The sequence below is a fragment of the Bactrocera dorsalis genome, chromosome 2 (genome assembly GCF_023373825.1).
Source record: "Bactrocera dorsalis isolate Fly_Bdor chromosome 2, ASM2337382v1, whole genome shotgun sequence".
Lineage (NCBI taxonomy): Eukaryota > Metazoa > Arthropoda > Insecta > Diptera > Tephritidae > Bactrocera > Bactrocera dorsalis.
The window spans coordinates 63,019,998-63,033,527 of NC_064304.1; the positions used below are offsets into that span (position 1 = coordinate 63,019,998).

The window sequence follows — 13,530 nt, forward strand, 5'->3', positions numbered from 1 at the left end:
TTCCAAATTTTCGATTTCGTAGAATATTTGTTTTTTACTGATTAATGTAATAATGTGATAGTAGCGTATTATCGAAAAGCCATTAATTGTTTTTACTCTCTTTTGTATGTCCAATTTATTTTTATTTTTGTATATTCCTGATTTAATATAGCAACTAGTTGCTCGCGTATCTATTAATATTTTAAAGTTTTGACCAGTAACCCTGTCATTCAGAAAAATATATGGCAGAGTTAATTTTGGGTTAAAAAATGATGCTCCTTAATATTATTAATGCGCTGTGTCTTAGTCGGTGGCTGCACATTCTGTTGTGTACTTCCATGTGGCCTTTTTTTAAATTGTTTTGATTAAAGGTTGTTGGCTTTTGCAACATACAGTTGTGTGTATGGATGCTTGAGTCGACATCCATTGGTGTAGGCCGTGGTTGATTATTCTGATAATTCCTTTGTGGCTGAACTTGTGGGAACCGTAAATTATTATTGAAATTACCGTTATTGAATCTGTTGTTATTAAAAGTATGTTGCCTGTTATTGTTGTTAGGATTTGAATAGTTTTGATTTTTTCCAAATTGTAATGCGGAGGACGCTCGCATATTGTTAGATTCTAATTCTTGTGCTTTTGCTAAAGCATTTGGTAAATCGCTTGGCGATAGTGAAAATAGTATGTTTGCTTAGTTTCTGTTTAGTCCCGTTATGAATGTGCGTAAGGCATCCCGTCTATTTTTGGCATTAAACACTTTAGTTACGGCACTATCTGATCCGTAAGTCATTATGGTTTTGTTTATTAGCAGGGTTAATTTCTCATTAACCTTATTATAGTATTCAATTATGGAGTAATTGCCTTGACGCAGAATATTCATTTCTTGCACAATTATATGAGCTGATCGCTTATCGTCGTAAGCGAAAGCTAATCGTGCTAAAATAGCATCAAAATTTAAAACTGTTCCGTGGTTGGACAAAATGTCATTAGCATCGTGAGTAATTTTATTTCTTAATATAGTCAATGCTACAAAATACCTACGGCTGCCTCTTACGTATAAACTCATTACATTGTAAGCTGATTCCCTCCAGCTAACATATTTATTCTGTTTTCCCCCAAATTCTGGTAAGGACTTTACTACTTCTAGAGATTCGTCACAGCGAATCTCTGAATTTATTACTTCAGGTTTGTAAACGGTTATTGTTGAAGACCTCGTTTATTCTTCTATTTGCCTGCGCATTTCAGATATTTCTAATCTAAGTTAAGCGTTCGTTGCGGCAATTAGTCTTGCGACTAAGGTCTTATTTTCGCTTCTTAAAGCCATTTTTGATTAATTAATTTTTTCTTTTCTTTCCCTTTAAATATGGGCAATTTTCAAACTTATGGTTGCCTTTAGAATAATTGCAAAATTCTACCTTTCGTATTTTGGCGCACTTATATTACTTCCCATTTAAAACAAATCTTCCTTTTTTGATACTTGTATCATCTCTATAGCCTCAGACATAATTGCCTCCTGATTATAATAATCCTCAAGTGTGGCCTTCTCATCTTTTCCTATATATTGAAAAACTTTCTCCATACATTTATTTTTAAGTTTATCTTTATTTAGATCCCTTTCTTTTTTATTAATCCTATTGACTTCTACAAATCCTTCAAGATTTCTAACTATTCGGTCTATTTCGTTATATTCCAAGTCAGTTGGTAAAGCATCCGTCATTTTGTTTTTTTTATTATAATTTTTATTTTTTGATCCTTTTTAGGAAAGGAGACTCTTTCATTCTGGAGGGTCTAGAGTTCAGAATCGCAGAATTGAGTTTTTGTTATACGCCGGAGGGTCCCCCTTGCGGTGGTGAATCGCGGTTTCAAAATATTTTATTACTTTACTGGTCGAGCCTTGAATTATTCTTAATGGTTTAAATATAATTACTTAAATTGTTTGGCTTAAATATTATATGTATATATTTAATATATATTAATTAATATAATCTTACTCTTTTTTCTCCTCGTCTTTTGTGGTATGTTGGCTCCTTCTCTTCTTCAGTCCTTTGGTTTCCCTCGATGGCTACGCCGCTGCTTGGCGTGCAATGCCTAATGATGTTTTTATTTTTGCACTTTATTTTTGTCTTTGCTTTTTATTTCTGGTTTAATGCGTTATTCGCATATGTACTACCGCACGAGGTTTATGTACGTTTACCGGTTAGTACTCACTAATCGCGACCGTTGTGGTACTAGGGATACATTTCTCTTCCTTTATGTGACTAACACGTGCCTTAACGTTGGGCGCCAATTATCTTCTCTTACGTGAGAAGTATTAAAAAAATGTTTTCCGTTTCCGCTGTGCGCAGTAGAAATAAAACACAATAATACTTGCTACGCTCGGATCTCAAGCTGATCATTCACTGCGCTCGCCGATTACACACTGATCTTTATTGGTAAAATCACTTATATTTATATTCTTAGAATTCTATGTGTAACGGCTTATTATTAAAAATGCTTTGGCATTACATTAAGTGATGAAATGCCAAAGCATTGAATTTTCAATTATTCTCATTATCGGAACAAATAATGGAATATTGAATTATGCTTACTTATCAAAACAAATGACGCATTAATTTCTTATTAATTAAAGTATCGGAATGTAAGAATTGGAGAGGAATAACACTATTAAGTATGGTGAATAAAATAATAACGCACATAATTCACAAAAGGTTATCTGATTCGCTGATGCATGGTCTGCGTAAGGAGCAGGCTGGTTTCAGACCCCATTGCTCATGTGTCGATCACATCAATACTTTACAAGTGATTGTAGAGCAGTCGGTAGAGTGGCAAACTCCTCTCTACCTTTGCTTTATCGATTTTGAGAAAGCGTTCGACACTCTCAAACATGATGCGATTTGGAGAGCCCTAGTGTGCAAAGGAGTTCCGGAAAAATTAATTAACCTAATAAAACAGCTGTACTCAGGAGCTAGTTGTCGAGTAAGGTGTGGAAATATTTTAAGTAGCGGCATCCAAGTTAGGACTGGTGTCAGGCAGGGGTGCGTGCTATCACCCCTTTTATTCAATTTGGTATTGGATTTGGTGATGCGACAAGCGTGTGCGACTAATAGAGGAATATCTTGGGGTTTAAGCGGTAGCCTTGAAGATTTGGACTATGCGGATGATATATGTGTGTTGTCGCATAAATATTCGCACATTTCCGTGAACCTTGAAGCTGTCAGTGATCTCGCCGCACAAACTGGACATAAAATTAATATAGCGAAGACAAAATTCATGCGCATCAACACAACCGAAACGCCAAACCTACAGATCGCTGGAACATGCCTCGAAGAAGTCGACGAGTTTTGCTATTTAGGTAGTATCATATCTAAAAACGGCGGATCAGCAGCCGATATACGAAACCGTATATCCAAAGGTCGCGCTGCTTTCGGAATGTTGGATAAAGTCTGGAGATCCACACATATATCCATACGTACAAACGTGAAATCCATTACATTATATGGCTGCGAGACGTGAAATATTGCAGCGAATGGTTTACAACTGCTGCAATCCTTTTTTAATCGATGTCTTCGAAAAATTTTGCGGATATTCTGGCCTAACGTTATTAGCAATGCTAACCTCTGGACCGTAACCAAACAGCTACCGGTCCACATCGAAATTCGACGTCGTAAATGGAAATGGATCGGCCACACTCTGCGTAAACCTCACGACGACATAAGCAGAACAGCGCTAGATTGGAATCCGCAAGGAAGCTGAAGGCGTGGAAGACCAGCCAACACCTGGAGAAGGGAAGTCGAAGCAGAAGCACAGAAAAGTGGTTATTCTTGGAGCGAAATTAAATTTATAGTTGTAAATAAAATGAATTATAATTTGTTTATTGAGGCCCTATGTTCCACCTAGGAAATACGGGAAAATATATACATATACTAGCTGACCCCGCAGCCGTTGTCCTGCGCGAAATTATGTGTTTTGAAATGAAAAGACAAAAATTCATATCTTATTGATAATCATTTATTTGCTATTTGTCTACATTTTTCTTCAATGTAACGCAGCTTGATAAAAAAAAAAATTTTGTTTCTGTTTCAGTGCGTAAATGTACAGAGAAGATGGTTTTCCAACTCTTGAGCACGCCACGTATATCTGGCCGTGTGAAAAACATAGCATTTCCAAATGTATGCCACCCACTATGCGACTATTCTGTTGATCGTCATTTTAAATTCAATTTTCACTGGAAACGGAATACTTTTGAACCGAATTGGCAAATCGTTAGAACTCAAAAGAAATCCATAGAATCAAGCATTCTGTCCCTTATATTTGATAGGTGCATCACAATCAGATTGCGATGATGCGGTGGCATACCAGGCCTCTCCAAAGAATTTACAAATTCCACTGGTAATTCACGGTGTCATCTTCATTGTCAGACGATCGATCGATTTGTATGATTGCAAGTCTCCTGGAATTTGACTTTGAATTTTCCAGTTTAAGTCAACAACATAGGTATTTGTGGCAGCTAAAATTGCTCGTACACTCAAGGAATCGTACTTACGACAGTTTGGCCAATGTTCGTATAAACATTCGTGATGAGTCCATCTTTCGTGAATTGATAAACGGCATATGGGATTGATATCAGACCATGGGAAGTATCAATCAGTATTGACCCATTTCCAATTCTTAGCGTATGCAATGTAAAATGTCTTCGGCAATGTAATTTTTGGTCGTATCCCATAACGCGGATTTGAAGGCTGATCATCGCGAAATGTGTGTGAACTTCAGTGGCATTCGTTTTTCGGGTGGATTGTGTAAGTTCATTCTAATGCATTAGTTGAGAACACACCTGGATGTCCATCTACTGGATGACCCTGCTTCCTGCGTAACAATTTCTTCGATGATGCATCCCATGTATAATATCAACGTATTTCGAATAGGGCAATGTTCTCGCAAACGGATCACTGACGGAAGTTGAGAAAAAACTCGCTAATGTTAATTTTGTTGCTGGTGGTGTTTCTGTTGACTGTACTGTATTCTCTGGGTTGAAATAGACTCTTTGGTCATTCCCCAAATTAACTTCGAGACGCACAACAATCGGAAAACGTTCATGAATTTCAAAAGAAATATCCTACAAAGCACTTTATTTCAGTTCACGTATCGACCGTGTCGTTTAAAACCAATAACCGCCATGTTGCTTCCTATGGTGACGTATTTACAAACGTATTTTATCGATTACACCAAACTGCAATACGCAACATTCACATGACTTTTGAATGTGAATTAGACAATAGTGGCGAATATGGTACGACCCATGTGTTGTCAACTTTGATGTGTTGTTAACTTCGATATTTACGCCGATAGAGTGGATATCCATCATTTCCAGCTTGTGTTTCAGAAAAGCACATGGATAATGTTTCGCGCATTTATTGTCAGGCATACAAACCGAAGTGTGATTGTGGTGTCCGCAAGGTCCATGAAGCATGTTGGTTTTCATCACTTCATATAATACTGGATCTTTCTCTGCATCATTAATTTCCGCAGAAATGAGTTCATCAATTTGATCTGGTGTGACAACCATCCACCATCCAAAGAATATGTACGTGCGACAAACCTCTCTTTTGCCACTCAACAGAGTACATTTAGCATCTAACAGTACCACATATATGTACCTACCCTACTCCAAGATAAACTCCATGAAACATCGTAACTGTTGTTTGAAAAGTCGTGCTGTGACATCGTGACGATCGCTTGCTTATTGACCGCGATCCATAATTCCGCACGTATGTCACCGCATCCTGGGAGTACTTCTTGCCTTGCCTTGCCTTTGGCTGCCATACTTTGATGGACCGATATTAGGGCGACCTCTTCGTGGCTTCGTAACAAATTTCAATCTGCAATTGACCTCTTTGTGTGAAACGCACGTAAAGTTTTTACTGAATAATTTTTCTTTTGAATAGCCGGAATAAAAAAGCAAGCCACCGAAATTGAACTATTCAAATAATTTACAAATCAAAATATTGAAAAACAAAACAAACAAAAATTGAAAAAAATGTTTATGGAAAAAAGATACTTTTTGGAATTACCCTAAAAAAAAAAGTATTCTCCTTGTTTGGGAGGAGACCTATCCGAATTGGTGGTAATCACTGAAATCGGTCCAGGCGTTCTCTAGTTATAAGCGTAGTAACTAACATCACTTTCTTTTATAGATATTAAGCGATGTGATAAAAACTTGATCTACAGATGTCGCCTTTTTCTTTGGCATCGTTTTGTTTAATACACGTTTACGCCAATTTAAGGTTTGAATATTAGATGCTGCGATGGTAGCGCCATCCATCGGTCAAACATTCCAAATTTAAAAATTGATTAAAAATGAAAAAATAATTTAAAAAACATTTTCCAGTGGACCAAATTGTAAATATGTATAAACCATTCCCGAAGGGTCCATCCGTTTAGGAGCAATTCCAAGGCAAACACACGGTCAGAAGATTTATATATATAAAGATATATAATTAAAGTATTCTGCTGACTAAGCAGTAATACCGTGGGAAGATACAATTTGTTTACATTTATCACAAAGTGTCTGCGTGGCTGCTGCCGTTAACTTGTATGTACATACATCTTCTATCATATTATCTTATTATCTGCTCATATAAATGTATGCATACTTGGCCGGGTCGATTTGTGGGGAGGCAAAAAAATCGCCCATTGCTCTATGAAAATCATATTCTAGGGATCAAAATAAGAAACTTTGCCGAAGGAACCATACCTCTGAAATGAATTCTGATGTCCCCCAATTTGGGTCGAACTTTTGGGTAGGGGCAAATTTTGAAATAGAATTGAAATTACCATTTCATTCTTATTACCTCTGAAAGTGAGGAGAACTAAAGCAATAACCACTATGGTATTTAAAAAAAATAATAAGTGAAGTGACCATTCCAAATCAAAAAGTTTACAATGAATCCACCATCTTCTACACCGCAAGATGAAGTAACTACATCAACAACTATCGAAAACCCAATGAGTCATATACTCAAGCATGATGTTACTGTTTTTGGTGTGTTTACTGATTTGACTGATCTTAATTTACCAACCCATCTGGATATCTTGAGATATTATTTTTACTTAAGCGAACGTGCTAAGACAGAACAAAAAAAGTTTTCCCATAAATCATTCACTATTCAAGTACAAGATAAGTTGAGTGGAATTTGGGAAAAACTTGGTATGGAAATAATGCTGAAAAAAACTGTATGTAATAAATTGAATAAATTGCTTGACTAGTATCAAGAGCAAATCAAGAGAAGAAACAACACCCAACAATTTACAGAGTATGTAAAATCTCTGGAAACAATTTTTTACACTGGAATGTGTAAATGCGATTTGAAGGCAGCTTCATGTGCATGCGGCTGGGTTGCCGATCGCCTCAAAGAGTTCATGCACGATCAACATAATCAGAGAAGACTAACAATGAATGCATTTATGATGGAAACTGAAGAGCAAGGAGCAACGTCTATGTCATCAATGCCAACATACCAAGATCCCGATGATTCAACATACGCACCGCCACCGGTTCAAGAAGATATGGATAGAAGCACAAGTTCACAATACACAGAGAGATACGATTGTTTTAACTTTGCCTTGGTATATGACAGATTTGGTGTGCCTGACAGAGTAGCATCAGCATTGGGAACCGCTCTTTTGCAAGATTTTAAAATTAAAGATAAGCATGGGAAACCTCTCGTCATGGATAAATCGAAACTTCGCAGAGAAAAAGAGAAATGCAGACAAGAAGTGCTTCGCAAACGGTTAGATGATACCAATTTGTTAGCGTTTTCATTCGATGGCAGAAAAGATGATACTTTAACGATAGATAAAATTGATGAGAAGTATCATACTAGGATGGTAAAAGAACCTCATCTTGTTATTTTGAGAGAACCAAATTCTGAATTGATTGGTTACGTAAGACTGGAACATGAAACCGCTGAATACAAAACAACCAAATTAAATGGTTTTTTCAACGATAAAAATATATCACTGGATACATTAATTGGAATATGCACTGACGGTGAGCCAACAAACACTGGCCCACACGGTGGAATTATATGACGATTCGAATTGCTGTTAAAAAGACCATTGCATTGGTTTGTTTGCCTTCTACACTTTAACGAACTTCCATTTCGGCATTTGTTTGAAGCTTTGGATAAATCAACCAGCACTGGACCAAGATCGGCAACCGGAAAATTGAGCCGCCAAATCGAAACTTGTGAAACTTTTCCGGTAAGTTATTGCTATCACTCATTTATTATAATTGTCAACCATTTTTAATTATTTTATTATTATATATTTTTAGGTGGTGGACGGCTTCCAGAAAATTGAGTTGCAAAATATGCCCCCTGCTCCAGAAAAAAAGAATTTTCCACCGATTCGAAGTACTTATACGACATGGCCCATGCATTTTCTAGCGGTGTGGTTCCGGTGGATCTGGCTAACATCAAACCAGGAAAAATTGTATATTCTCGGTGGCTCACCAAGGCCGCTAGATTATTGCGATTATATGTGACAACGGAAAATCCAGATGCAAATTTAAGAATTCTGGTTGAATTTATAATTAAATGTTATGTGCCAATGTACTTCAATATCAAGTATTACAGCTCTGTCGTGTACGGCAGTGCATTATTTTTCAAGTTCATTGGTTGGTCACGATTTCTAGAACCTCGTTTACGCAAAATTGTCAATCAAGTAATTAAAGATAATTCATATTATGCGCATTCGGAAAATATATTGTTATCAATGTTGTTTGATGATAGGAAAGAAAAGCGCGACTGTGCCATCAAGAAAATTCTACGCTATCGAACCGATGTTGACGAGCCAATGGAACTTAGAGTTTATAAAAAACCAGATATAAACTTTAATTGCACAAGTTATACGGAAATGATTAATTTGAATGATATAAATATCGTATTTGAACCACCATTCACGCTAAGCATTCCGTACGATACATTGAAAGAATATTTAAATCAAGATGATCCACCGTTTAATGATCCAAAAATTCCATCACACATACAAGGAACGGAACGACATGTTCAATTGCTAGCTAGCGTTTCTAAACGGGTTATACCGGAAAATGTAGAGGCTTTTATGGCGACGACATTAGAGAGCCGTGCGAAATTGCCCAGACTTGAAAGTAAAAAAGACTTCAAACAATAATTTTTTTTTTAGTTTCTTTTCTATAACTCGCATAAATTAATTTTTTCATTTACATATGTTCTGACTAAATAAATTTCTTAATGGTGGGCCACTGGCAAGGGTGGATCGGCCGTCCAAAGTTAGTGGGGGTCGGTCATACATTTGGGCTCGATTGGAGCACTCTAAATGGGTGAAAGTGGGATTTTTCAAAATTTTCCCCTACCCAAAAGTTCGATCAAAATTCGTTTTAGAGGTATGGTTTTTTCGGCAAAGTTTCTTATTTTGATCCCTAGAATACGATTTTCACAGAGCAATGAGCGATTTTTAAATCGACCCGCCCTAATGTATACGCATGTGCGCATTCAGAAATTCAAATCATGATTTTATCACTTATCAATGTATTACATGTGCGCGCATTGATCTGCATGTTCATATACAGTAGATTCCGGTTATAACGACTTTCAAGGGACCGACGATTTTACGTCGTTATCCCGGAGGACGCAATAACCAGAAGGAGCAAAAAACAATTATTTTTGTTTATTTTGTGGTTGCCATGTTCGTAATAGGTTTTTAAAATAAAAAAAATTAATTTTTAAATTAAAACAAAAAATTTAATTTAATAACCTTGGTTTTTCAAAATAAGGTCGTATACATACATATAACGGATATTCATAAACTTAATATAACTAGATTAATTTCTTTTCTTTACTTTTTATTCTTAATTTAAATTATCAGTAATTTTTTTAATTTAAACGACAGATGTTGTGCGTTAAACTCTCGTCATTAAAATTCGAATGGACAAATCTATTTAGTAGTTCTGCAGCCTTCAGTGCCTCCAAAACACTAGGTGCTGACTCATCTTCATTTCAATCTTCGTTGCCGTCGCTATCCTGTCCATCATCTAATATATTTTCAACAATTCTGTCTTCGGAAGGTTCCTCACAAGTCGCCACACCATTGTCAATAAGAACACATTCATCCAGTTCTTCCTTTGAAATCGGTAACTGATTTTTTAGAGCTCTTGCCCAAACCGATAGAGGAATGTCATCTTCGATTTCAATATCATTTGAGCATGAGCTGCTGGAACCATCTAAATTTTCTTCTGCAAGCCCAGAATGCTTAAAATAATTCGCAATTATCAATGGTGAAAGTTGTTGCCATGCATCATTTATCATTAAAATGGCATCAAGTATGGTTATTTTCGGGTAATTTTCATCTTTGTTTTCATCCATATTGCTAATTATTTTAAGTACAAGATTTTTCCGAATAATTGATTTAATCACTCGAATTATGCCTTGATCCATTGGTTGTAATGTTTTGTCTGGAGTAAATTTGTAGAATAGTCCAGTTTCATCGGCATTAAAAATTTCCTCATCAGTGAAATATTTTCGTTATATAGGCCAAACCTTTGTAAGCCACTCGCTAACATCGATTGTTTGTACAGACAAAGATTCTCCACTGACTGTACCGCCGACAATATTATGCCTGACCTTAAAGCGGCTTATCCAACTCACAGTACAATTAAAATTTTCAATTTTAAATTGCTTAGCGAAAAAATTTGCTTTTTCTTGAGGTGGACCACTTAATGGGATTCCTGGGCTGCGTTGCAATATGAACCACTGTAACTGTAACAATGCTTTGTCCACTTGATCTTGAGTTGAGGCTCTGACGCGTTTCGGCTTTAAGATATTACTATTAAATAACGTTTTAATTTTTTTTTTATATTTTTTTTTGATTGTGGCAATTGTTGTGTGGCCTACGCAGAATTCTTTTGCCAGAGTAACGTTGCGCTCACCGGATTCCAGGCGCCGAATAATTTGCATTTTTTCTTCAACAGAGAAGCACTTTCGTTATTGAGACATTTTGCGGGTGTAATGCACAAGTGTCGAGCTTAAACTGAATGACTTCCTAATGCGCATTTTGTGCATTTTACGCATTTTGCGCATTAACTCACATTTGGCGAATTTACGCATTCAAAAAAATGGAAAATTGGAAAAAAGCAGAAAAAACTATAAATATAACGGGACATCCTATCGAATAGACTATGTGGTCTGCACACGCACGCTGTAAACATTTGTGTGACGTCAGCATTGCACTTCGACTATCTCTCTCTAGCAGCAGCGTTGCTAAGGCGACGGCTAAAACTGACAGAGAGTAGTGAGAGTGTAAGAGCCTTCGTGTCGCTGCTATGCACACACTGATAAATACATACATTTTTAATTACGTCGTTTGATGCTTAAAATTGTTGGCATTATTTCGCAGAATTTTTTTTTTTCGTCGCTATATCCGGTTGAATTCTGAAAAATTTCGTCGGTATAAGCGGTTAGTCGCTAAAAGCGGAGACGTACTAAGCGGAGGCTCTTTCATATATGTAAGTTTGTATGGGGACCAACCAAGCCATCGTGTTTTTGTCGCAATAACCGGACGGACACTATAAGCGGAGTCGTTAATACCGGATTCTACTGTACATTCATTTATACAATACTTATATGTTCATATATTTATTTGTATACACTTCCGAACAAATAATGCACAAGCATACAATCATATACGTACACGTGTGAATATGTCACCAACAAAAAATTTAAGTATTGTTCTACAAAAACAACAATTGCCTAAATAGCAGAAGCATCACAAGTCAATAAGGCAGCCAAATTGGCGAAGTCCAAATGTAATCAAGTTTACAACAAAAACGATTTCATTCATAAACGCAGGCGCAAATTCTACAAGCGACCTCGCTTCATTCATAAAAACAGACGCCGTAACATCTCCTCGAGCATGCCTTTGCCAACAAGCGTTTTTTCGCGACGATGGCTAAAAATCGTAAAATGAACAACTTTCTGATATTTGTTCTAAGAAAGTAGTGAGAAGAGTGGCAACAAAGCTGTTGTCGATTTATAATATTTGTCTATTCTAAAATATTTTGCCGTGGCTCGCAAAAATCTGCATATGCATCTCATACATATTTACGATAGTTTGTAGGCGAAGCTGTTACAGCGGCAAGGGAAGACAATCGGCGGCCATTCGTTTATTTTTTTCGGCACAGCTTGGATTTTCTATCAGCCACACAATGTTGTGACGCTTTGTCGTCGCGTCAGTGCTTCGACAGATTGACTCTTTGACAAAACGTGAGTTTCGGCCATTGGTTGTCCAACGTGACAACGGAGATGTGAAAGATGCGTGTGACACTTGTTATTATGAATATGTGTACATAAGTATGTGGCTCGCATTTGCTTTCGCAAACATACAGACAAATGTGCCAAAGAAATCTTATATATAAAAATGAAACCGTTTTCGTAGTCACGGCATCACGCGTGAATGGCTGAACCGATTTGGCTGTTTTTTTTATGTATTTGTTAGGAGAAGGTTCTTATGTAAGAAGAAATTACAAAAGTTTCCGGAAAACCCCTAAAAACAGCCCTTTTCATTATCTCATACAACCGTTTTATTTTGTATATACATACATACATATGTACATATGTAAGTAAAAATGATTGTTTGTTTGTTAGTAACGCTAACGCTCGAGAACGGCGGAACCAATCTTCATGAAATCAGAAGTTGTTCGCTATGGATCTGGAAAGGGTTAGACATAAAAAAAACCATATACTTTTCGTAAGGAAAAGTCAAAAATTGGAAATTTCCAAAAAGTGACTTTTCATACAATTCTTTTTTGTTTTGTTTTTCAATATTTTGATTTGTAAATTATTTGAATCGTTCAATTTCAGTCGCTTGCTTTTTTATTCCGGCTATTTAAAAGAAAAATTATTGAAAATTATTCAGTGAAAACTTTATGTGTGTTTCAAACGAAGTGATCAATTACGGATTGAAATTTGTTACGAAGCAACGAAGACATCGCACTAATATCGGTCGGCGTTCTTTTTGCCATCAACGCCCAAGACACATGAACTACATGAGACTCCCAGGATGCGATGACATATGTGTGGAATTATGGATCGCTGTCAATCAGCAAGCGATCATCACGATAATACAGCAAGACTTTTCAAACAACAGCTACGATGTTTGATGGACTTTATCTTGAAGCAATGTATGTACATATATACAAGTATGGTGCAGTCAGATGCTGGATGTAGTCTGTTGAGATGCAAAAAAGAGGTTTGCCGTACGCACACATTCTTCTTTGAATGGTGGGTGGTGGTTACACCAGATCAAATTGATGAAATCATTTCTGCGGAAATTCATCATGCAGAGAAAGATCCATTATTCTACGAAATGATGAAAACTATTGGTTTGGATTGGTGCATGGACCTTGCGGGCCCCACAATCTCACTTGCAATAAATGCACGAAACACTGTCAACGTGCTTTTCTTTCGGAAACGCAAACTGGAAATGATGGATATCCACTCTATCGTCGTAGCTCATCAGACG

At 36.7% G+C, this 13,530-nt stretch overlaps 1 protein-coding gene across 1 annotated transcript in view; it reads left to right on the plus strand.

Annotated features, from left to right (window-relative positions):
* Window positions 1–8,064, plus strand: part of LOC125776131 (uncharacterized) — a 105,683-nt gene extending 97,619 nt beyond the window's left edge. Inside the window, exon 3 of the mRNA XM_049447011.1 lies at window positions 7,258–8,064. Within this exon, the coding sequence (XP_049302968.1) occupies window positions 7,258–8,064 (807 nt within the window). The remainder of the gene's footprint in view (window positions 1–7,257) is intronic.
* Window positions 8,065–13,530: the final 5,466 nt, after the last annotated feature.